The 23,772-nt window shown below is 37.1% G+C and overlaps 1 protein-coding gene across 8 annotated transcripts in view; it reads right to left on the minus strand.

Moving 5' to 3' along the window:
- The window catches only part of LOC150097964 (steroid receptor RNA activator 1-like), a 159,383-nt gene extending 157,456 nt beyond the window's left edge, over positions 1-1,927 (minus strand). For all 8 annotated transcript variants that reach the window (XR_016549613.1, XR_016549612.1, XR_016549611.1 and 5 more), the window contains exon 1: positions 1,760-1,927. Coding sequence is in view for 5 of the 8 variants with exons in the window: in XM_090406642.1 (XP_090262768.1) it covers positions 1,760-1,787 (28 nt within the window). In the remaining 3 variants the exon portion in view is untranslated. The remainder of the gene's footprint in view (positions 1-1,759) is intronic.
- Positions 1,928-23,772: the final 21,845 nt, after the last annotated feature.

The following is a 23,772-nucleotide window of genomic DNA, read 5'->3' on the forward strand; positions in this document are numbered from 1 at the left end:
GCAAGGAGTGACAAACCATCCACATTAAATTCGTCATGAACCTCTCATTAGGGGCTCTCTACTCACCCTAAAGGAATGGATGAGATCAATCAATTAAGCAATGATGGAATACAAAGAACATACTTGGTGAGGAAACTTTAAAGGAGGTAAAGGAGATGGGAGATCTGGGAGTGGTGCTGAACAAGGACCTGAAATTCACAGACCACATTACACAAGTTGTGAAGACATCACATCAGATAATAGCAATGATGCAGAGGACCCTGATATGCAGAAATAAAGAGGTTATGATGCCATTGTATAAGGCATTGATCAGGCCTCATATGGATTATTGTGCACAAATTTGATTGCCAGGTTTTCATGGTAATGAGCGTATGTTAGAAATTGTCCAGAGACGATTCACAAAGGTGGTCAGTGGTCTTTGGAATGAGCAATATTAGGAAAGATTGAGAGAATGTAAATTGAAAAGCCTTATTAATAGGAGGGAGATATAATTGAGACATATAAGCTAGTCAGGGTTGTCATCAGGTTGACACGGAAGAGACTTTTCATAGAATGGGAGGGGGAGGGGTAGAACAAGATGTCATCCTTGGAAACTGTAAAAAGAAGGTGTGAGCAGAAGGGCAAGGAGCATGCTTTTCAGAAACTCGTCGTGGGTGATATGCACTATCGCACACATTGCTCATCCAACCATGCCTTAAACTGATTCAATGTGTCTGAGCATGTTGTGAATGTAGATACGTTGAATCACTTTAAGGCACGGTTGGATGCGCAATGTGTGTGATTGTGCATATCACCCACGATGAGTCTCTGACTTATGGAGGTCATATGTTAATAATAATAATAATCTATCCTTAAAAATAACTCTCTTATCAACAAAAACAAAACAAAAAAATCTGGAATTCTAAAAACTCCATACTTGCTTGAAAGCATGTGAAAAAGTATTAGCATAATAAACCCAGCCTGAGCTGACAAATCATTGAATGGGCAACTTCCATTAATTTCAATACTTGAATCCTTTTGTCTACAAATTCTTATTATTTCCATATCCCTCCCAACTCTCATTGGAGAGAAAACAGTTCTGAGACAAGGGCTCGCAAAAAACTAAAAGATAAATAAGAAAATAACTTAGACAGAACGTATATTTAGAGTTAAAAGAAAAGTCGTAATGCACTGCTTTGCTATGGTTATGCTACAGTGTCCATACTACTAATAATAAATAGTGCTCTTGAAATTCTATAGGGAATTATCCTTCATGTCACACTTGGTTACATAGTCAAAGAACTTCAGACATTGTCGTGCCATGTTCTGTCAGATAGTAAGGACACAAATTTTTTTCCATTTCGGTAAATTTTAGTTCTGTTTGTCGTTTAACAGGTTACGTACTTTATTTACTAATCATTAGCCAAGGTAAAAGAGCTATAGAACAAGATCTAGCAGAAAAGGCAGGTAGAAATGTTTCGTTTTTTTCTTCTTTTTTTTGCTTTATTTTTAAACGGTTATTCATTGTTAAAAAATATGGAAACAAATTTCATGCCTGCTAAATGATTTTTATTATTAATTCTGCTTTCTTTTTTTTTACCAGATCAATAAGTAGTAAACAGTGTATGCCTTCTAAAGATTTGACGCGTAATATTTAGATAACCTTCACTCTCCGCCTAGAGTTTACCATTTTTAAAATTCCCTTCTCTGACTAGAGTGACATTATATTTAAAGGTAATCCCTTATCATAAATGATTACCATTACAAACTTGCAACTCACCAGAGCAAATTACGGAACTTGGATCCATACTTTAAAAAAAAAAAATTAAAAACAAAATAACACAAAAAATGATAGGGAATTCAGAAGTTCACAATATCAAATCCCTATGGAAATTAAAGAAACATTAAATAATATTTCACAGTGATAAATACAAAAATACTTCACAACTCGAAGGCTATCGATGTTACGATAAAATTTACCGTTGAATCCCTAGGGACAGAATGTAACTTTCCCTCACAAAAAAATTACAAATTCATCCACAGTAACAATGAATACAGAAGGGAGTAGGCAAAACGTTATTTAAAAATTAAAATTAAAATATTTAAATAGCCGATCCTCAAAAGTAGTGAAACTTAAGAATATATTTCTTGTTTGAGCACTACTACTGCATAACTAATTGTAATTTAGAAATGAATACATGTTTTTTTTTTTTATATATGTATACTAGAAAATGATCATAAAATCTCTTCCCGAAGATGGATGAGTACTGAACCGCACCCTTTCACCCATTCTAAAAAAAGCATGCATAATAATAATAATAATAATAATAATAATTATTATTATTATTATTATTATTATTATTATTATTATTATTATTATTATTATTACTGAACGGCCCACTCAGTCTTTTAATAATTTACATTTAAATAATTGTAATAATTAATGTATTTATTATTATTATTATTATTATTATTATTATTATTATTATTATTATTATTATTATGTGCATGCCAATTTCTCAGTCATAGATTTCGTAGCTTCCCAACACAGCAAAATATATATATATAACCAACGTGATATTCCAAGTAGCTCAGTGGAAGTGCTGTTTTCACTCCTCAGCACTAGACCACCCGAAGAAAGAACGTCACAAGTTCGATTTTAGTCGCCCACTAGAAAAACTTTTTCTACTCTTTTTTTTTTTACCAGTTCCCAAGTAGTTGACCTTTGGCATGGGAAAGAGGGTTTTTTCTCCTGGAAACTCGGTTTTTCGTCAAGTAAACTCAAACAAAACAACCGTAGAACCAACATTATTTCCGACATTAAAAATATTGTGTTAAGGTTGGGTACCTCGAGATAGCGACATTGCTGAGCCGTCGCTTCACTTCGTGAAACTTAATTAATGATAGCCTTTAGCCAGCTATCTGTAATTGGCTACCATTGGAGATTGAACTGCCCACTCAGTCTCCAAAAGTTAGAAAGCGCCAAAACGGCCTCGTCTACTCCCTGTACGGGAATAAAAGACGTTACCAGAGTTTTTTTTTTTTTTACTCCAAGGAGTCAAAAAAACTCATCTATGGAGTGCACTCTATTCTAACTATACATAACTCGCCATCTACCCTACTTAATCCTCCAACAACTATTCCTATATTCCAAAAGAAAGGTATCTGAATGAGATAGAATATGACTTTCAAAGAGCAGGATATGCTTAATCAATATGCAGGCGGTAAAAAATTGAAATGCAATAATTATATTCTGTACTATCCCATTATATGCATCTTTCATTCATTTTAAAGACCAATATGAGTAAAAAAATAACATATTGTTCTTTAAAATGAATGAGAGATGCAAATAATTGCACAGTACAAAAAATTATTATGCGTTAAAAGGGATAACATATAATTCAGCAAAAGTTATCCTGCAAGTGTATACAAAGAAATGATACAATAGTTGTACACTTTCTTTCCATACTACTTAGAGATGGAGAATAGAGTCGATTCACTTAAAAATCGTGTATATATTATAATACCTACTGTGCTATATGCTTCAGAAATTTGGACACTCAAGAAGACAGAGATACGAAAACTGAAGGCTTTTGAGATGAAATGTCTCAGAAAATAAATAAAATAAAATGGACAGAAAAGAAAACAATGAAACTCTAAGACAAGACCTAAAATATGCAGACTCATTAATAGAGAAGATCAAAAGAAGGCAATTTCAATGGTACAGGCATGTCCAGAGAATGCCATCAAAAAGACTACCAAACCTTGCTCTGTTAGTGAGATTAAAAGAAAAAAGAAAGAAGACCAAGAACTAAATGGATAACATCAATAAAGGTGAACTCTGGATTACAAACACATAAACAGCTCACCAGCCACGCAAGAAACCGAAACCCCTGGAGGTTGTTGTGGAAACACGGAAGACTCAACCCATCCCCGACAGAAGAGAACAAGAAATAAAGTAAGTAATATACATTGTAGTTGTATAAAAGCATTTACATTATTAAGATTTTCACTAAGTGGAATTTGTGATTTATGATAATTTGCGACAATCGTTAAATTCAAATATGTTTTACTTGGAATGGTATGGTATCATTATACCATCTTCAATGAATCCCAGCATTGATCATTATGCCACTATACCTCCTAGAAACCGAAACCTCCAGGGGTTTCGGTTTGTTGCATGGCTGATGAGCTGTCTATATGTTTGTAATCCATAGTTGACCTTTATTGATGTTATCCATTTAGTTTTTGGTCTTCCTTACAGTAATCTGCTTCGTACCGCCTCATCACAGTAACCTCCCTCACAAATGTTTGTTGTTGTTGTTGTCAGTCAGTTGCGTGTGTCCTCTCGCAAGGTTGTTTGCCTTCTGAAAACACGAGTTTTCAGAATAAAAAAACCCTGCTACTTCCATATGAGACCAGCTAATTCACGTTCAGATGAAAAGTCCTTATAAAGTTTCTTTGTAATCTAGACGTTATTTAAACTCAGATCTTTCCTTCCAATAGGCACCGTCTTTCGAACTGAGCTAGGGAGGTTCAAATTCTGATAATCTTAAATCAGTAGAAGAAAATTAACACATGATAAAATGCGCATTGAACATACAAAAATTCATTTCCACGATAGGTAGGTCTGGAGGATATGTACGATGAAAACTAGTATATCATGTGAGATGGCAATGCATTGGAGATCAATGTCGCATGGCCTGGTCTCCCGCTATAAGTAGGCTACATGAAAATAATAAATCATCTAACTCGTTTCTATTCCCCATTAAAAATAGCAAAAATCCTTTTAGACCAAACTAATTTTTAGGAATTGGTATGCAGTCAAACTTAAATCGTCACAAATAGTCACAAATCGTCACAAATAGCTCAGTTGGCAGCTACTGATGACTTTCAATAACACACACACACACACACACACACACACACACACACACACACACAGCATATGTGTGTGTGTGTGTGTTGAATTGGTTAGAAAGTGAAAGGGCAGTACAAAGCTAAATCCATGATTAGTTGATTCCAAATTATAACTGATATTATTGCTTGAAAAAGTGCCTATTCCATGGGTAGTTTTCGGAGTTGAGTATAAAATCTGGGTTTTCAGAAAAGAAAGCCCACATAACCACCTCCATCAAAGAGAGACAAAATTCAGTACTGGCTGAAAGAATCACAGATATTATGCAAATAAATCCGACAGCACCTTTTATATCCTATAGAAAATAAGGGACGCAGTTTAAACCCTAGCGTTTGAGACGGAAATGTGAATACAGCTTAATCTCCACTGGTCGCCAATCGGAGATATCTATCACAAGATTATTACACATTATAAATAGCATCCAGTGAAGGAACGGCTGCCAACTGTCACCATCTCATAGTTCCTAAGCCTAACCCAATATGTTTATTTAACTGAAATAGTGTGATTTCTACGGTAGATATTTCTTATTTTGCTGGACAAAAACCTGAGTTTCCAGTAGAAAAAGTCCTCAAGAAAATCAGACGTTGCACCAATCTCTTGTTTGTCAGTCTCTTCCTCGGTCGCCGCTTATGATTAGTGATAGTCTTGAGCCAGTTATCTCTGACTGGCTATCATTGGAGATCGAACTGCCCACTCAGTCTCCAAAAACCAAATAGGGTTAAAGACTAACTCTTCCTCTACTCTCTATGAGAGCATAAAAGGCATTAGCTTATTTATTTATATATTTCTATAAATTAATATCATTTCATACTAATAGTTCAGAACTACAATAAAGAAATGTTAGTCATTACTGATTGTGAGTAAAATGTCTGATAAAACTCACAATCAGTAATGACTAATATTTCTTCATTTTAGTTCTGAACTATTAAGCCTGAAACAACGTCTGGTTTCAATAGATTTTGCAACTCAAATAAACATGCTGAACAAGCAGTTAATAACAATAATGCATAGTCTTCATTTATTTCTCTGTTCGACTGTAATTACAAATCTTATTTAATCGAATGAATAATTAATGACTGAGTGTTGTTATTGAAAATAATACGATCATGTATTTATTAATATAAGAAAAGTTATAAGAAAAGGCTCATGCTTGCATATCTGCATCATTATAATAACGAAAGATCAACTAAATTGAATTCAAAAGTCAGTTAAAATCATGCTGTGAGTAGTGAGTGCGATTATTTTTACTTACGATCGAAGGACCTAAGTTTTAATGTCATTGGAGTGTGTATAAACACTGCGTATATTCTCCTGGCTGGCTTTTATCTTTTGAGGAATTAAAAGTCCAAGTTTGCAGAGGAGGGAGGGTAACCTTGCCGCATTCATATGAGACCAACTACCTTACGTTTTATGCAGAATATAAGAAATTAAGTGTAAGGAATTTGTTGATCTGTTTGAGATAATTCGTCTGAAAACAGTATAAGAGATAACATAGTTTCAGAAGGAATATGGATGGAGAGAAGTAGAGATGAGGGGAGAACAGGTCTTCAATCTATGAGAAAAGTGATGTTGCTGATATCAGAAATATTGTTCTACTCAAAGTGAAGATGAAGAACAGTATCAGTGTATTTGAAACAGTATGATGTGAGAATTGAAGCAGACCAGATGAAATATTAACTTGAGCTTTGTCGCATGCCTGGAAATGTTGAGAAAAATTATCAAAAAATGTTTATTTAGATTGATTTAGCGAATAAGATAATGTGATCACTAGACTAGACATAATGTAAATAATGAAAGAATATATCTAAATACAAAGTAGCATCTATGTGAAAGAAAATGAATTTCTCCAGTAAGTGACGGGAGGTTTGTCCAGATACAGAACTCTCTATCAGGATTAAGGATATAGAGTTCCATACCATATTAGATAAAAGGAGATCTTTCAAAATTCTGACTTGTATGTGTTTATGAGCACGTTGTTTTCTATGATCAATTTAGCTGAGTTGAAGAATAAAGATCCTTTGTTTCTTCAGGAAAAGCCCCATTTGCCTGAAAAAACAGATTGTCCCTGCACTCCAATGTAATTTACCATTAGTCATGCTATGCAATGTTAACTAATTTATGCACAGGTAACCTCATCTCTATCGTGAAAGTTACCTTCCCGGAAAACCACGTGGGATCTTTAAAAATGCTACGCTTCATGTTACTGCTTTTTCGCCCCTTCGGGAAGGCTTGTATTAAAATGTTTGTTTCCAGCTCGAATATATTTCATCGGGAGCCTTTCGATTTTAAGAGTCCACACTTATCTGCCTACCATGACAGGTATAGTATGGTTCCCTTGTATAGAAACGTTTATCTCTCGAATCTATATTTTTCACTAAGACAACAAACTTTCTGCTTCCATATCAAGTGAAGGTGTAATTGTTCCCTGTTCCAATGATTTCTTTTAACGTTTGTGAGGACTCTGGTTTCCACACATCCTGGTACCTCTATCTCTAAAGTTGTATTCCTGGCAGGGGACTAGAAAAACAAGAATAAAATCTAGTGATTTTCTAGTGATTTCATTCGTGTTTTTTATCTCTGCATATAAAAAAGAAAGAAAAATATACTCTGACAGTCGATTTGGCGTAACATTAGTATAATTGATAGAATAAAAGCCTATCTGGCAAGAAATCGAACCCCGATGGTGAAAAAAGGAATATCCCCACAAGATCCAGAAAGTTAGTAGTGGACACAACTTCTTCTTCTTGTACTACGCGTTATTCCCGCTTCCCATGCAGGGTTCGCGTGCTACTTTAGATACGACTTCTTGTTAGTACTGCTCCCAACCGACCCGTCGCCTGGTCTGCCGCTGGGGAGGCTATATTTTTAACTGTAGAGGCGTATGTTCATGGGGCCGGTTTGCCTGTTTGCGGGATGATAAACGCCAGATAAACTGGCGGAAAAAACCCTATTGACCGCGCCCAAGACCGGCTAACTTGGCTATGCCTGAGGAAGATCCTCAAATTACTCACGTCTACAACGGGAATCGAACCTGGGACACTCCTTCCCCAGGTATATGGTTGCGAAGCGCAAAGCCACTAGGCTAACCGCGCGGTTAGTAGTGGACACAATTAGTATAAAAATATATCAAATCTGCATAGCACAGACCTGCTACGGGGTAAAAGATTAAAGAAACACATCATTGGTCTATAGAAATGAAAAGGAGGAGAGTGCCTCAGAAGAAAATAGAAGAAAGAAGAGAGAGGAGAAGGAGAAGGATGGGGTAGTATACGGTGGGGAGGTAGGAAGCAGAGTGAAGGATAGGCCTAAGTCCATAAATCACATCTTTATAGCTGAGTGCTATCAGATGTTAACTCTATTCACTGCTTCTCAGAGGGTCTTAGAGTTGGAAAATAACATGAAGATAGCAGGTGTCAGCGCAGTTGGATGATTGCCCTGAATTGGCCTTCGTGGCTTGGGTTCTTCTTCTTCCAGCAATCCCCGTGGGAGACCGTGTATCAAAATTGACAAAATAACACTCAGACGAGACCTATGAAAGATGATAGACCAAAGATTAAAAATAAGACTGTGAGTGATTATGCAACTGGTAATGGAATTGATAAAGCAGTAGCAAACAGAACTTATGTTGTTTCTATTAGTATACAGGTTGAGAGAGGTACATCAATGGATGATAAATTTCGTTTTGCCAGAAGCTTGCTTCCCTCCCCTTCTCTCTCTCTCTCTCTCTCTCTCTCTGTGTGTGTGTGTGTGTGTGTGTGTGTGTGTGTGTGTGTGTGTGTGTGTGTGTGTGTGTGTGTGTGTGTGTGTGTGTGTGTGTGTGTGTGTGTGTGTGTGTGTGTGTGTGTGTGTGTGTTTCTCTCTCTCTCTTCTCTAGATGTAAAAACTTTCTTAACGATCCGAGAGGGGGAAAGTTTAAATAAGCTTGTAGGATTTAGGATTCGTGTGATTTAATAAATTTTTTCTTACCTTCAATACGTAATACTTCAATTCATTAAAGGTGATGACCAAATTACTTCTGCCTGTTGGTAAATTGTGGAGCGAACTGTAAACTAGATTGAGAAATTGTGTGTATATTGTCGGAAAGTGAACATTCATGAAAGGCGTGCTCTACGATGTCCAAGTTACAAAAGGGGTTCCTAGGTGTGTGCACCCTTCAGATGTTTATGTTAACTGGAAGGTTGCATAGACTATACTCCATGCTAGGTCCTTTTTCCACGGATAATCTGGATGTTTAATAATGTGACATGATAGTGTTGTTGGTCCCTAAATCCGGAACGTCGGTACGAAGAGTGTGGAAGAAATGTTGATACCATGTGTTGCATGGTATTAACATTACTGACATTTGCTGTTCCAAATGTCAGAAATGTTAATACCTGAAGAACGGAGTTGTCATAATAGCTCGTAAAACCTGTACTAATATTCCGCGACGATTTACTCCTTGGGGCATGGTTAGTTTGTGATTCCAAAAAGGAGAAGCTTGAACCCCAAGAAATACCGAACAGGATAATTGCAGAGATGGCTGCAATTATCCTGTTCGGTATTTGTGTGCAGTAACTTCTTAAGGTGGAAAGTAAGGAAGCTGAAGCCCCAAGCTTCTTCAGAAGTTGAAAGTTCTTCATGACAACGTCCTTAATTAAATTGCATCAAATTATATGGCTATTTTTTCTGATCTTCGCTAATGGCAGTGATGTTACTCGTAGGATGTACACAAGACTGTGTTAATTACTGTAGCCCTTCGGGAATGCTCTCCGTCTGACCAGTACTAGAGACTTTCCACTATTTTCATTTTAAGATTTTTCGATGTCGATTACAGGCTATGCTGCGAATGAAACCCCCTAAGATTGTGCGGGAGTCCTATTATGATAATGTTACCCGAAAGGATGTTGTTTCGGTCCCAGACGCTATACGATTTAATTTAGTTTTTTCCGGGTTTGATGTAGTCCCCAGACTTTGAGCTGCTCTAGGATGTTAAAGAAGCATCGGATGGAGTCGTTTTCCTGAGGGTACACAACACGTCAATCACATATGCTATTATTCTGGATTCATCCGTAATGATAGTAGTGATAGGTAGCAGAATTCCTCTGATAGCACGAGAATTGTTAATTGCTTGTAAGAATGGCTCAAGAACTAGAGAAGACATCCTTGGTGACCCTTTTTTTTGTTGTTAATCGGGTATGATAAATGTCCTTTGATAAGCAGGTGGGTGAAGCTGCTGTTGTTGTTGTTGCCTTCTTCAATGATGGAAAGAAGTTCAATGATAATCCTGACTTTCTGTAGAATGTTGAGCTAAAAAGAATGACGGACACTCTCGATCTGTCGGTTCAAATCGATGGACAGCAATTCCGTTGAGTGCTTCCTGATGTTCACCAGACATTGTAGGTCTCTTATTAGGAGGAGATTAAATTCTATCAGTCTGCTGTGAACACCATTCACTCGCATGCCATGGATGATATATATCATCCCTACCTTCAGAGTATTGTTCAGAATACACTGTTGTTCAAAGGTGTTAAATAATGCTACGAGAATGGTAAGGATGAAATTCCAGGCTTCACGAAAAAGTTCTGTCCCTAGCCCGTCCGGTCCATGCGCTTTTTTAGTTCGACATTGCTTGAATTCTGATGTTACTTCAACCGAGCTATTGGTCGGTTTATTCCTAACTGGATGTGTGCACGGAAATATCAAAAATGGATGCTTAAACACCATAACAATCGCCATCTCGAAACCCTTCTGGAGACAATACACTCAACTCTGAAATTGTTGTAGCGCCTGTTGTAGAATACAACCTATGGCCTATCTTTGGAGTGCAGATAGGGCGTGATCTTAAACTTCCTTTCCTCCACTTGTTTCTGTTTCTCCATGTTAATGTCGACACTGGTGTCACGGATGATGTTTTTATATGGAAAGCATTGGTGTTGGCTGACCACAAACCATCTTCTTTCCTTGTAGAGATCAGGGAGTTGAGATTTGTGAAGAAAGGCACGTTCTTGGTCCCAATTAACTATAATTTCTTTCATGGCAGTTTTTTGTTGTGCCCACCTACTCCAGTCCTAGCCAGCACTGCGCCAATTGGAGGAGAGGTGGTGAAGCATGGCCGGGAACAGGGAAGGGAAGTCCGGTGTAACTTGCAGGGGCCCCAGAACTTCACCATTTTCCAGGCAGTGAATGGCCAGCACAATAGTTTGTTTTCCTAGACGCTTACATAGACATCAACACGTCCATTGTCAATCACGCGATATCGCGTGACGCAAGCCCTCACCGGGCGGCCGATCACGCGATATCGCGTGGACGTCGTTAACTGCCTTGAACAATAAAAAAAGTTGGCCGCCACACGAAATTCCAATTTTCAGCTTGGCAATGAACGATATCGCGCGATCACGCGATGCGAGTTCTCACCAAACGGCCGATCAAGCGTTATCGCGTGGACGTCGCTAACTAAATAAAAAAAAAATTAAAAAAATTTGCCCACCACACGAAATTCCAATTTTCAGCTTGGCAATGAAAGTGTTAACATGCCTGACAATCTCAACTCTGGAGACAAGGGATGATTAAAGATAGAACGGTGGTGTCTTGTTGCGATTCTTTGACCTAACCATGTGCAATCCTAACAGTATGTGTTGTGAAACCTCCAGATATGGAGGTTTTTGGGCGTTTCTTAAGTGAATTTTTAGCTGTATCAAAATTGGTCGATTTCCAACAATTTTGGCGGATCTGCCAAACAACTAAAATCTCCTATTAATATGCCATAATGAGCGCAATAAAGGTAAATGTCAATTGACTGGAAAAACGTAGTTCATACTGATTCCACCGGCAAAGATGATGATAAACCTGATTATGCAGCCCTGGTATTTCCAGTCAATGGCCACAATTCTTCCTTTTGCATCTCTCTGTATGTTATGGAAGATTCAAGAAGGAGGAGGGGCTAGCTAGGTGCTAAGTTCCCGAAATGCAATGCTATTTCTTGTGGCAAAACTACAAAATGATGTTAAGGGATTTCGCTCAGTTTCTTCATGTCCTTTTAATGATTGAAATATGTTTCCTGCAGGACCAAGAGCCAGATGTTAAATGCTAGCATTGCTTTTTATGTCTCCTTTTTTTAAAAATGGTGGACACCGGATGTGTTATTAAAAAAGGCAATTCAGAAGTGGTGAAGGCATTAAGATGTTTTAAGATGTGGGACTTTAATCTTTAGTTATGTGACATATTTAATGAGTGATACCACTCGTAGAGGGAAGAGGAACATCTTTTTTTACCATCATTTTTACCCTGTAGACTATCTTCTAGTTTCGAAAACGGGTTTGTAAAGGATTTTGAACTTGTCTCGATTGTTCTTGGTCTTGAAACTAGTTTTTTTGTTATCAAAAGTATTCTATTCATAGCTGTTGAACTGGGAGCCAGTATATTTTTTTACTTCTGCATTAATGCTTTCTCCTCTTTGAGGAGGGGTTTCGAACTCCATTTCTGATTCGGACGTGGTTTCTACCGATCTTCTGGACTGGCTTCTATGTTTCTTTCTATTCTGGGAGATGTTCTTCCTTTCTCTTTTTTGGTGGTAATTGTTTTTCCTCCTCCTAGACTTCAATTTCTTATGCAGGGGACGCTAGCTACTGCAGAGAGGTTCTTGGGGTTTTCAGTAACAGTTATAACCTTTGATGTTTAAGATGTTGAACCCGAAATTGATCATTAATCTTTAGTTATGTGACATATTTAATGAATGACACCACTCGTAGAGGGAATCTCTGATGTTGTTAAGGAGTTTGCTGCTAGTGGAATCCTCGCTTTTTTCCTTCTTTTGTTATTGTCTCTGATAGGTTTATTGCCGGTGGGATAATGACCATGTTTTCCTCTTCTGTAGCCGATGGAATGGTGATGGTGGCCAAAAAGGAAACTGTTATTTCAGCAGATGTTTTGCTGTTGTAGTAATTGTCTTCTTTATTTTACCCAAGATTGTTTAGGCAAAGGTCAACTCCCAGCTAACTTTTTTTTGGAAAGTTATGGAAATTCACTCGCGCCTCCGACAGCTTGCAGGTTTAGTGGTTCAATTCAAGCCCCTTGCCATCTCTGCGAATGTGTGCAGAAGATATGTTGTAATTTTGTGCTCAGTATTGTTTTACTTGCAGCAGGAGGTGTGGGCACTTGCTGGAAATGTGGCCGCTGTTCATAGAGTTGAAGCACATAGCTTGGGCAGTCGTTTCCTAGATATGCTGTCGAGTCATAATGCACGCACTGTCTCTGTACTCCGGGATAGTTTACCATTACCTGGGATCTTCCCATGTTGACGAAATTGAGTACTGAAAAACTCATGTTCAATTTGAAAGTCAATTCACTGGTGTTCCATGCGTAATCTTCCTTAGAGACGCTTATTTTTTGCGTTGTTCACTTTTTCCCGTTTACTAAAAGTTTGGATGAATATTCCATGAGGAAGTGTTATATTTTTAATGGTCTCACTTGCGAGCCTACCATATTTGATGTAATGTGCTTCTCCTTCAGGAAAATCCCTCAAGAAGTTTATCTCTCAAAGCTACTTTTTTCACTACTATTAAAAATCTCCCTGCCTATAAAGGCTGAAAGATAGATGTTAGCTCTTATGGTCTTTTTAACACTTTGGTGAGGTCTGGACTTCTCACATCCTTGTATCATCTTATTCCTGTTTGGTGTCTGAGTCTTATAGAAAAAAAAAGAAAGAAAGAAAAGAAAAAAAAAGAATTTTAAGCCTTACAACTTTGTATAATCCCGAAGCGCGAGACGCGCTACCAGTAAAGCTTAGCGAACTTAATGTATGAATAGGCAACAATATAAGCAACATTAGTAATTTATTAAATAGACAACGATCAAACCAATGCACAAAACGGCAGACAAAACGCGAAACGCTATCTCTGAAACGTCGTTGCAGCCGTTTCAGGTGGACAACCAGTTGCAATGACTTGGGAGCATCACATTCCTTCAATTTATACCAGCTAAAAATACGTGATTCGCTACATGGCACGATGCGCTTAGTCCATGGAGGATGTCTGTTGACTTCTTTCTAAGCAGAGTATAAAAAGGTTATAATATTAACAGTACAGTTCTTTTGCTCTTATCGTATTATTTAGAATTCAATTAATATTTACACACATATTCAATTGCAATAAATTATTATTATTATTATTACGGGCAACTCCAAGGAGTCTTTAGACTCATCGAGGGAGGCCCTAAACATCATGTCAAGAACAACTGTTCAACATCCACACAGTATCTATCATACTTTGTCTTGAACTCATTCATAGTCCTGGCACCCACAACAGAATCTGACAGCTTATTCCACTCATTCACCACTCTTAAAGTAAAAAACCTAGTTTTAACACCCTTGCTAACCACACTCTTTCCCAGTTTCCATGGATGGCCCTAGTCCTCCCACCACCAGTCCTGTTCTGAAAAATATCCTCTGATTTAATCTTTTAGAAACCCTTCAGTAATTTGAATGTCTCAATCATATCCCCCCTCTTCTGCCTATCAACCAATATCTGTAACCCACAAATCTTCAACCCGTTCTCATAAGGTTCATTCCATAGACCTGCTATCATCTTCATCACTCGCCTCTGGATCCTCCCCACCACCACCACCTCCCCATCAAGAAGAAACCCTGGCCCCCAGATCTGGGCACAGTAGTCAAGAGGGGTCTTATCAAGGCTTGACACAGAATAACAATAACTTGCTTGTCTCTGCTCGTCAAAGTATTCTTCAGTAACCAAGTGATTTGATGAGCTGATTTAGTCACCTTTGCAATGATCCCCCTAAACTTCAACTCCCTATCCACCAACATTCCCAAATCACTGGCCTCGTCAATCTCCTGGAGTACAGTTCCACCAATGTGGAACTGTTAATCTTTTCACCCCAAAATGCATAACCTTACACTTTGCTACATTAAATTGACATCCATTCTCCTTAGCCCAGTCCTCCAATCTATCCAAATCATCCTGCAAATTTTGACATCATGTGCATTCACTATTCCTCTACCCAACTTTGCATCATCAGCAAACAAATGAACACTTCCTCTCAGATCCTTTCCTATATCGTTAATGAACAAATTAAATAGTAGTGGTCCAATTAAATAAAATAAAATAAATCAGCTAACACCTTTTATTCTCTATGAGGGAATAAAAGGAGTAGGGAAGATCATTTTTAACCCTATCTAGCTTTTGGAGACTAAGTGGGCGTTCAATCTCCACCAGTAGCCAATCAGAGATAGCCGGCCTATGACTATCGTTAATTATAGGCGGAAACCGATGAAGAGACAGGCACATAAGTGCTGCCATCTCTTGGTACCTAACCCTAACAGGATGTGTTACAAACAAGTGCTGCCATTTCTTGGTACCCAATCCTAACAAAATGTGTTTCTAACAAGTTTCCATGCTACCATGTTTTGTCTTCAGTTACTGTCTGAAATAACTTTCGTTCTGCGTCCGATGTTCTTGAATTTATTGGACCAAAAACCGAAGAGACCGAAGTTTCCGGGAGGAAAAACCCGCTTGTCCTTGCCAGAGGTTGACTAACTCGGGAACTGGTCCTTTAGTCAGCAACTACACTTGAACTTAAGTGTGTCATCGGGCGGCTTAGCGCAGAGGATGCAGTGTCCACTTCCACTGAACTGCACAGGTTTTAATTTTTATTCATCGATTATTATTTTTATTTATTTATATCCCCATTTTTAGAATCCAAAACAGGGATCTGGAACCGGGAGCTCCTAACATATTGAACATGGTAAGTTTTGTCGTTTTCTTTCTTTTCTTTTCTTTTCATTTTTTAATCCTACCCACAAACGGAGTAAACCGTAAACTTAATATTAATATTAAATTACTCCTCCAAAGACTAACTGCAGGAGGGCAGTCTACTTTGCTTCACTAGTCATTTAACAATCTTCCTTGCTACTTATTTCTTCCACTACACTCAACCAGGGTGACCACATCTAGTACTTTCGTACTAGATCTAATACGTTTTATAAATGTTTAGTGTTCTAGTACGTTCACTAACAGATCTAGTACTTTTTTCCTTCAGAATAATAATAATAACAATAACATGAGAATTAGACATATGAGTTTAATATTTTTCTCTTCTCCCAAGAATATGATTTCTCTTTTTTTCCTACCCCTGTCACTGTTCGCTAGTCCCCCCCCCGATCTCGTACTCACACAATCCGACTAGCATTAGCCAATGAAAATATATTCTTCGCTATTCAAACACTTCTCGCGCGTTATAAGAAGTCCAGTGTTTTTATTAATTTTATTAACAAAACTTGTTTAATTCTTAACCGAAATTATTATTTAAATTTTCCTTTTAAACATGGGCAAGTGTCAAGAAAAACTTTCTAAATTTAAATTTGATTCTAAATCTCAGGAGAAAATGTGTAGTGCATCAGTCAGTAAAGTACATAAACGAGTTATTCAAAGTGAAGATCTCAATGGCAGCCCTTACCACTCACAAGAAACCACTTTTGACAAAGGTAATTCGGATAAAAGAGAAAGTGATAATAGTTATGATTCAGATTTACAAGGTTCATCTAAAAAGATGGAAAAAAAATCATATAAGCAAAAATTCAAAGAATGGTTGGAGGATCCCATTCTTAAATCCTGGATCAGTTCAGGTAAAAGTAAAGGCTGCTTATTGTAAATGTTGTGATATAAGCATTAATGGTAGCAAATGCCTATTGATTCATTATGCAAACACTCCGAAACACTAGCAGAATGTAGAATCTAAAAGAAGCACACAGGTATAATGTCCTTGTTTAAATCCAGTTCCAAATACCAGTCGGAAAAACAAATTAAAGAGGCAGAATTAAGATTATGTGCATATGATGCAGACAGGCCCCTTCCGTACCGGGGTGCAAAGAACCCGGGGGGCACAATTTAGGGGAGGTATCATCGAACACGTTCATAAATAAATTGGGAATAAATAATACATTGAACTGTTTGTGCATATTTGGCATCTTCGAATGTGAGAGATTTCAGTGAGGAGCTGAGTCGCTGGGTAGTTCAATAAATGGTACGAGCTTCAACACAACTTACTTTAATCACTGGGCTCAGCACACTGAACAAACATTCTAGAAGTTTCTTGAGTTTTCTTCTTGATGGACCTGTGTTTCACTCAGGATTTCTCCATGAGTGCAGGTCACAAAGATGCCAACAACGATCTGGATATTGAGCCTCTCTCTCTTCCATGTTATACCCATAGATTTCACTAGTGGATCTTCTCATCTTATAGGTGGTCTTCTTGGTTTTCTCTTTATTCTTGTTTCCAATTGAATATTCTATATGTCCATCTGTTATCCCTGAGTCTGGCTATGTGACCTGCCCATCTCATCCTTCTTTTATATACTGCAGTTACCATATCTTTCATGCCTGATCTCTTTCTTAGTTCCGTGTTTCTAACATGTTCCATTTTGCTGATATTACAAATCCTACATTCTATTGCACGCTGGGTTATTCTGCGAGTCTCTTCTTTTCTTGTCGTCCTCCATGTTAAATTATAGGAATATGTTTGTTTATTATATAAAAATAAGTTGTTGTTTTTTTACTATTTGTGTGTTTTCTTTATTTTAATATACATTCCTCTTAATGTGCAGTATAATAAAATGATTCGTAACGTGTTATTGTACTTCAGGATCTTTTAATTTTTAATGGAAGGGGGGGCACAATAATTTTGCACTCAGGCGGCGCAAACCCACGGAATGGCCCTGGATACCGAACACAATCTGCTTTTGTGGCTTATGGATACTTTTCCAACTCTATTGATGCTCCTGATAGCGAAATTGATGAGAAAAAATAGTGTGGACGCACTAAATGTAACTATCTTATAAAAAATGCTTTAGCTGTAGATTCACGCAATGAAATCTCAAAAAAAAAAAAGCTCCTTTGATGAATGGACTCCTTTTAACAAAAGAAAAATCGAAACATTCATCAGCTACAGATTTTACTATTCCTGAAGAGTTAATGAATTTAGTAAAATCTGATAAACATAATGAATAAACACTTCCAGTGCTTTTCTTGTGGGTGGGAACCCCTGTATATATGCTTCTTCTTCTTATTGTGCTATCTTCTATCGAAGGTCAGCGACCATCTTGGCGAACAAACTGCGCTCTTGTGCTAATCTGAGCAGTTGTGCACTGCTCTTTCCTGTCCACGTCTTGATGTTGTCAAACCATGATATTCTTTTTCTTCCTCTAGTTCCTTTGACATCAATTCTTCCTACCAAAATAGTTTGTAGAAGTTGGTATTTGCTGTTTCTCATGATGTGTCCAAGATATGATGTTTTTCGTTTCTTGATTATTTGTTCAAGATGTTTAGCTTTGCCAATGGATTTTAAGACATCTTCATTGGTAATTTTTTCTGTCCATGATATCTTTAGCATTCTTCTGTATAGCCACATCTCAAAGGCTTCGATTTTCTTGATGGTTGTCGCCTTCAATGTCCATGTTTCAACTCCATAGAGCAGAATAGACCACACGTAACATTTCAGCATTCGGCATCTGACTTCCATGTTTAGGTCTTTATTGCAGAATAGTGTTCTCATTTTCATGAAGGACTGCCGTATATATGCAAATAGCATATTAAATAACTGAAAATTTAATGTTACATTGTTTTATACACTAAAAATTATATGGTAAATTAATACACATGTGAAGTGCTAGAGTTACACTTGGGACTTCTGTTACGATGATTGACAACTACAGCTCTTGGACTCATAGATGACTACAGTGAGGTGAGTTTTGACTTTTTTTCTTTTCATATTTGTTGTATATGTGTTACTTTACCGGTTTTGTATTGAGTTCATCTATGATAATAAGGCAGTAATATCGTAAAATGCCCTAAATAGAGTGAAACGAAAGCAAATAAAACTTTAGTACTTTTTTTTTTTTCAGATTTAGTACCTTTTTCCCGATTAAGTTAGTACAAAATATTTTTGCTGGGTGGTCACCCTGCACTCAACTACAATCAACGCTATCTTGTAGATCAGCAAATGGCTGTTCCCAACACCACTAACAACAGTACTTTTTGTCTGTAAATTATGGTTTGTTTGTACTGCAAGTGGGCTTGACTTGCTCTACAGAGTAGATATAGCATCTTTCAAATTACATCAGATTGCCGAGAAGTGCGGTAACGGGTGGGAAAGGGGAGCACTAACCACAAGGATGCTTGCAATTTACGTATATTTGGTTTAAATTTGACCCATAAGGTAGTATGAAAAAATAATCACATATATGTTCTAAAACTCCGATTATATTATATAAGATAAATAAAAATATTTTTTCAATAATGATAGCTGTTTCGCAACGTTAAAGCAGAAGAAAAAATAAAATGCCAAACATTGAGTGCAAAATCATGCTAAACGTGATATGCGGCCATTACACATGAATCAAGAATCCAAATCCTCTATGTATTATAGGTATTATTTCTGGAAAATTCCCATGTTACTCCCCTTAAAAACTATTATTTTTATGACTACTATAGCCTGTTTTTCTTTAGGAGTGTCCCTTATTTTAAATACGTTGCTTTTTTTTTTTTTTTTTGCTCAAGTGAGTTTTAAAAACTTATAAAAACTTCTATGTATAATATACAACATCCGAGCACAGGACAACATTGTATTGAATAATTTATTAATGTAGTTGCTTTCAAGATTAATATTTGTAGCAAAAGATTTCATTTCTACTATATTTGTTGCATGTCCATTCCCCACCCTCTCACACACTTATAGTGAGTTCGAGAAAGAAAAAAAAAACTACAACATAATTTAATTATAAACTATGCTCTCGTTTTATTTTTCTTAACAAAATATAATTGTGACTCTCGGATAAATGTATAACCCATGTTATGAGAAAGTATTTTAAAATACTTGAAACCAACATGCAGCGGTAGGAAATGTTCGAATATGTCTTATCTCGAGTCTATGGAACAGAAAAATAGCCGAGAGTCAGAAATCCTAGTCGTGACACAATAAAGGTCACTCACAAATCTAAAACTTTAAATATTACACGTCGGCTTATATGTGGCAAGGGATATTATTCCAGTACTGCATAATTAAGTTGATTACGTAGCATTCATGGAATTCTGGGCATTGCTACGGACGCCCGAATCATTTCCTACCGAGTGCAAGTTATTCAGCTCATACCTGCCGTATGGGCTTCACAGCCATCGCACGCTAAGTAAATAAGACAATAATTATACTGATGATATGTGTGGTCAAAGTCTATAACAGTAGTTGCACTTCAAAGTAATAAGTGCGCCTTGTTTTATTGACGAAATTCAAAATAAATAAATAAATAATAAACAATAAATAAATAAATAATAAACAATAAACAATAAATAAATAAATAATAAACAATAAATAAATAAATAATAAATAAACAATAAATAAATAAATAAATAATAAACAATAAATAAATAGCCTGTGTAGCTCATAAAATTCCACCAAAGTAAACGGATCGAAGAAAAATTTATCGGGAAATTCTATAAGTTCTTCCATGGATACCAACATAGACATCATGTCTTCAATAAACCTGCCTGAGGAACTGGACTGTAGTAAGGCCTGCATCCTACAGTGCAACCCGTCTGGCGCTCCATACACCGAGAAAGACATCATAGAAAGCCAAAGTCCAAGGTAAGAGGTTCAGATGTCTGGCACCTCGGTGTCCTCAAATATAATTATATTTTCCTTATTTCCTTTAAGTCCCATGCTGTGAAAGAAACGTTTGTAAATTTTAAAGAATTAGATGTATGTAAACATAAATGCAAAATTTTACCCATATCCAAAAATCGTAAGCTTGATATTACTATACACTGGTTACCCCCCCCCCAAATCCCAAACAGACTTGTGTCAATGCGCTTCGAAAAATTGGGAAAGATCGAATGCATTGAACAAGTCACCAGTAACACCAGGGACAAAGAATGGGCACATGTCCTTTCTAACAAAAGAAAAGTAACCATCACCTTGAACGAAGGTACCAAAACTGAAGAAATACCGTATGTCATGAAAGTTCAAAAAATGACTGGAATAGTAATCATCCCAGGACGCCCCCCTGCATGCTTTCGATGTAGGAAGATTGGCCATTTAAGAAAAGAGTGCACTGCTCCGAAATGCGAGAAGTGTAATCGAATAGGCCATAACATGAAAGAATGTCCTGGGCAGACATACGCGTCGATGTTAACCAAACGAACAGCAGTAGACCAGCTAAGTACACAAAATGAGCTGGAAAAAGCAGACGAGGTTCAAGACAACAACTTAGAAGAAATACAATTGAAAAGGGTAAACGAAGAAAATACATCCGAAAATATTAACAAAAAAAAACCACCAAAATCAAATAAGCTGCAAGAAGAGGGAACACCCTGTGTAACCTCTGAAGAAGATAGATGTAGAGAGGACATGACAGAAGAAAAGGAAAATGTCGGAAAGGATGAAAATGAACTGCAAGAAGATAAAACACCCTGCATAACCTCTCAAGAACAAAACTGTAGAGAGGACATGGCAGGAAAAAAAAGAATATGTCAGGAAGAATGATGAAGAAGGGCATATAAGTCAGGAAAAACTGGGGGGAAATAAAAAAAAGCCCAAACACAACACTCACCCCAGCTAGAAAGAACAAGATCAAATTTACACCTAATGTAAAAGTAAAAAGAGAAAAGGATAAAGCAAAAACTCAGAGAGGAAAGATCTGCTGATTCCCAAATTATGAAAAACACAATTAATATAGTGGGCATTAAATGCAATGGGCTAAACAGCCAGCAGTCACAGAAATTATTAAGAAACATGATACATCAGCACCCACCACACAGACATTGTAATACTACAAGACACAAGACTTAACAAAGACTCAGAAACAGAAGAAAATTTCATAGAAGCCTGCAATGTCACTACTACATCGTTGGCGAACCAGCACAAGGTAATGGCATTGCAAGTTTATTAACACTCATAAGAAAAAGAAGCAACATACAAATAATATCCCACAGCACCATAATAGAACACAGAGCGCTCGAGGTTGAAGTGGTCTGGGGAGATCAAATAGTGTCGATAATCAACATCTACGGCCCTGCTGATCACAACACCAAAAAACACTTCTGGGAAACACTTGAAAATAAAATGCTAAACATAAAAAATATCATAGCAGCCGGGGACATGAGCTTTACTGAAAACAACAATATCGACAGGGAAAATAAAAACACTTCAACAAAGAACAACTTCACACACATAATACAACGATGTACTATAAAGGATATATTTCGCATACTATATCCTACACGGAAAGAATATACACACTTTTCCCCAAGCAATGTCTCGTGGCTAGACAGAATATACATAAGCCAGCATCTAAAGTCCACTGTTAAGGAAGTTTGCCATGCACCACTAATTTTTAGTGACCACCATTTGGTCAAGGCCAAACTGTCCCTTTAGACCTTACACAGCAACACATACACTAACAGAAACTACCCGCTATAGTAAATAAATAACAGCATTATTAACACAGATCGATTTACATCTGAAATTAAACAAATACTAGACAATATAAAAAAAAATAACAAATGTAACGGAGGCATGGAACAAATTTCAAATACAAGTAAAAAAAGCCGCTATAAACAAAAAAAATACAACACAAACAAAAAAAAAACTAAACATAATTAAAGAACTAATGCAGAAGTACAACACAAACAGAACACTCCCAGAAAATAAAATAGCCATCAACTCACTCAAAGCAAAACTGAAACAAATTGAAATAAAAGAGGCTGAAGGGGCCTGGGTTCACGTTAAAATAAAAACAATGGAACAAGATGAAGGAAGGACCAAAGCTGTGTGGCTCTTTGAAGAGCAAAAAAAGCAGAAAGCGCAATTTAATAATAAAAAAAAACACAAGGGGTTCGAAATCGAGGGAGATGCAAATCTCCTCCGATTCTTCCACTCACAGTATACCAATCCGTTGTCTGAAAAAGAAAATGACGAAACAGAAACACAAAACTTCTTGACACAACTACCAAGACTCACAGACAAGGAAGCAGAAGACATAGACTCACCAATCACGCCAACCGAATGCAAGAAAATCATAAAATCGCTATCATTACACAAATCCCCAGGACCCGACGGCCTCACTGTGGAGTTTTACAAAGTGTACTACCCCCTGTTTGAGACACTATTTGTGAAAATGCTATCCGAAATACACATTTCGGAGAGCATCCCAGAACATTTCAACCTCGGCTACATAGCATTAATTCCCAAAAAGAAACACACAGCAAACAATAAAGAGACACTATGGAGAGGAATTACACTCCTCAATACAGACCAAAAAATTTTAACTAAAATTATTTCTGAAAGAGTTGCAGGTTTGGGATTTGGATCATATCCAAATCCCAAACCTGCAAAATAAAAGGCCGAAAAATAGAGGACAATATCCTTCAAATTCGATGTATATACAAGCACTACCAGGCAAAACAACATCCATGTCTACTGGTAGGTCTCGACATTGAAAAGGCCTTTGACTCAGTGAGTCATCATTATCTACATGAAGTCATCAAAGCTGCAGGTTTTGGGAAAAAAATTCAGAATCTGATTTCAAATATTTACACCACAGCAGAAACTCGCCTAATCATAAACAAGAAACTGTCTGCACCAGTCAAAATTAAATGCTCAGGGAGACAGTCTCTCTATGATCCTCTTTGGTCTCGCCTTAGAGCCAGTGATACGAGAAATATCGAAGCATCCCGGCATAGCGGGCACTCACATAGGAGGTGAAGGAAAAACAAAAGTGCTCGCCTATGCCGACGATGTAACACTAACCGTAACTATGCCGAATCCTTCACAGTCGCATACAACATACTCAAAAAATTTGAAAAAGCATCAGCACTCAAAGTAAACCTTCACAA

This window comes from Typopeltis vanoorti, chromosome 16, assembly GCF_054136105.1.
Source record: "Typopeltis vanoorti isolate ZY-2024b chromosome 16, IOZ_Tvanoo_1.0, whole genome shotgun sequence".
NCBI lineage: Eukaryota > Metazoa > Arthropoda > Arachnida > Uropygi > Thelyphonidae > Typopeltis > Typopeltis vanoorti.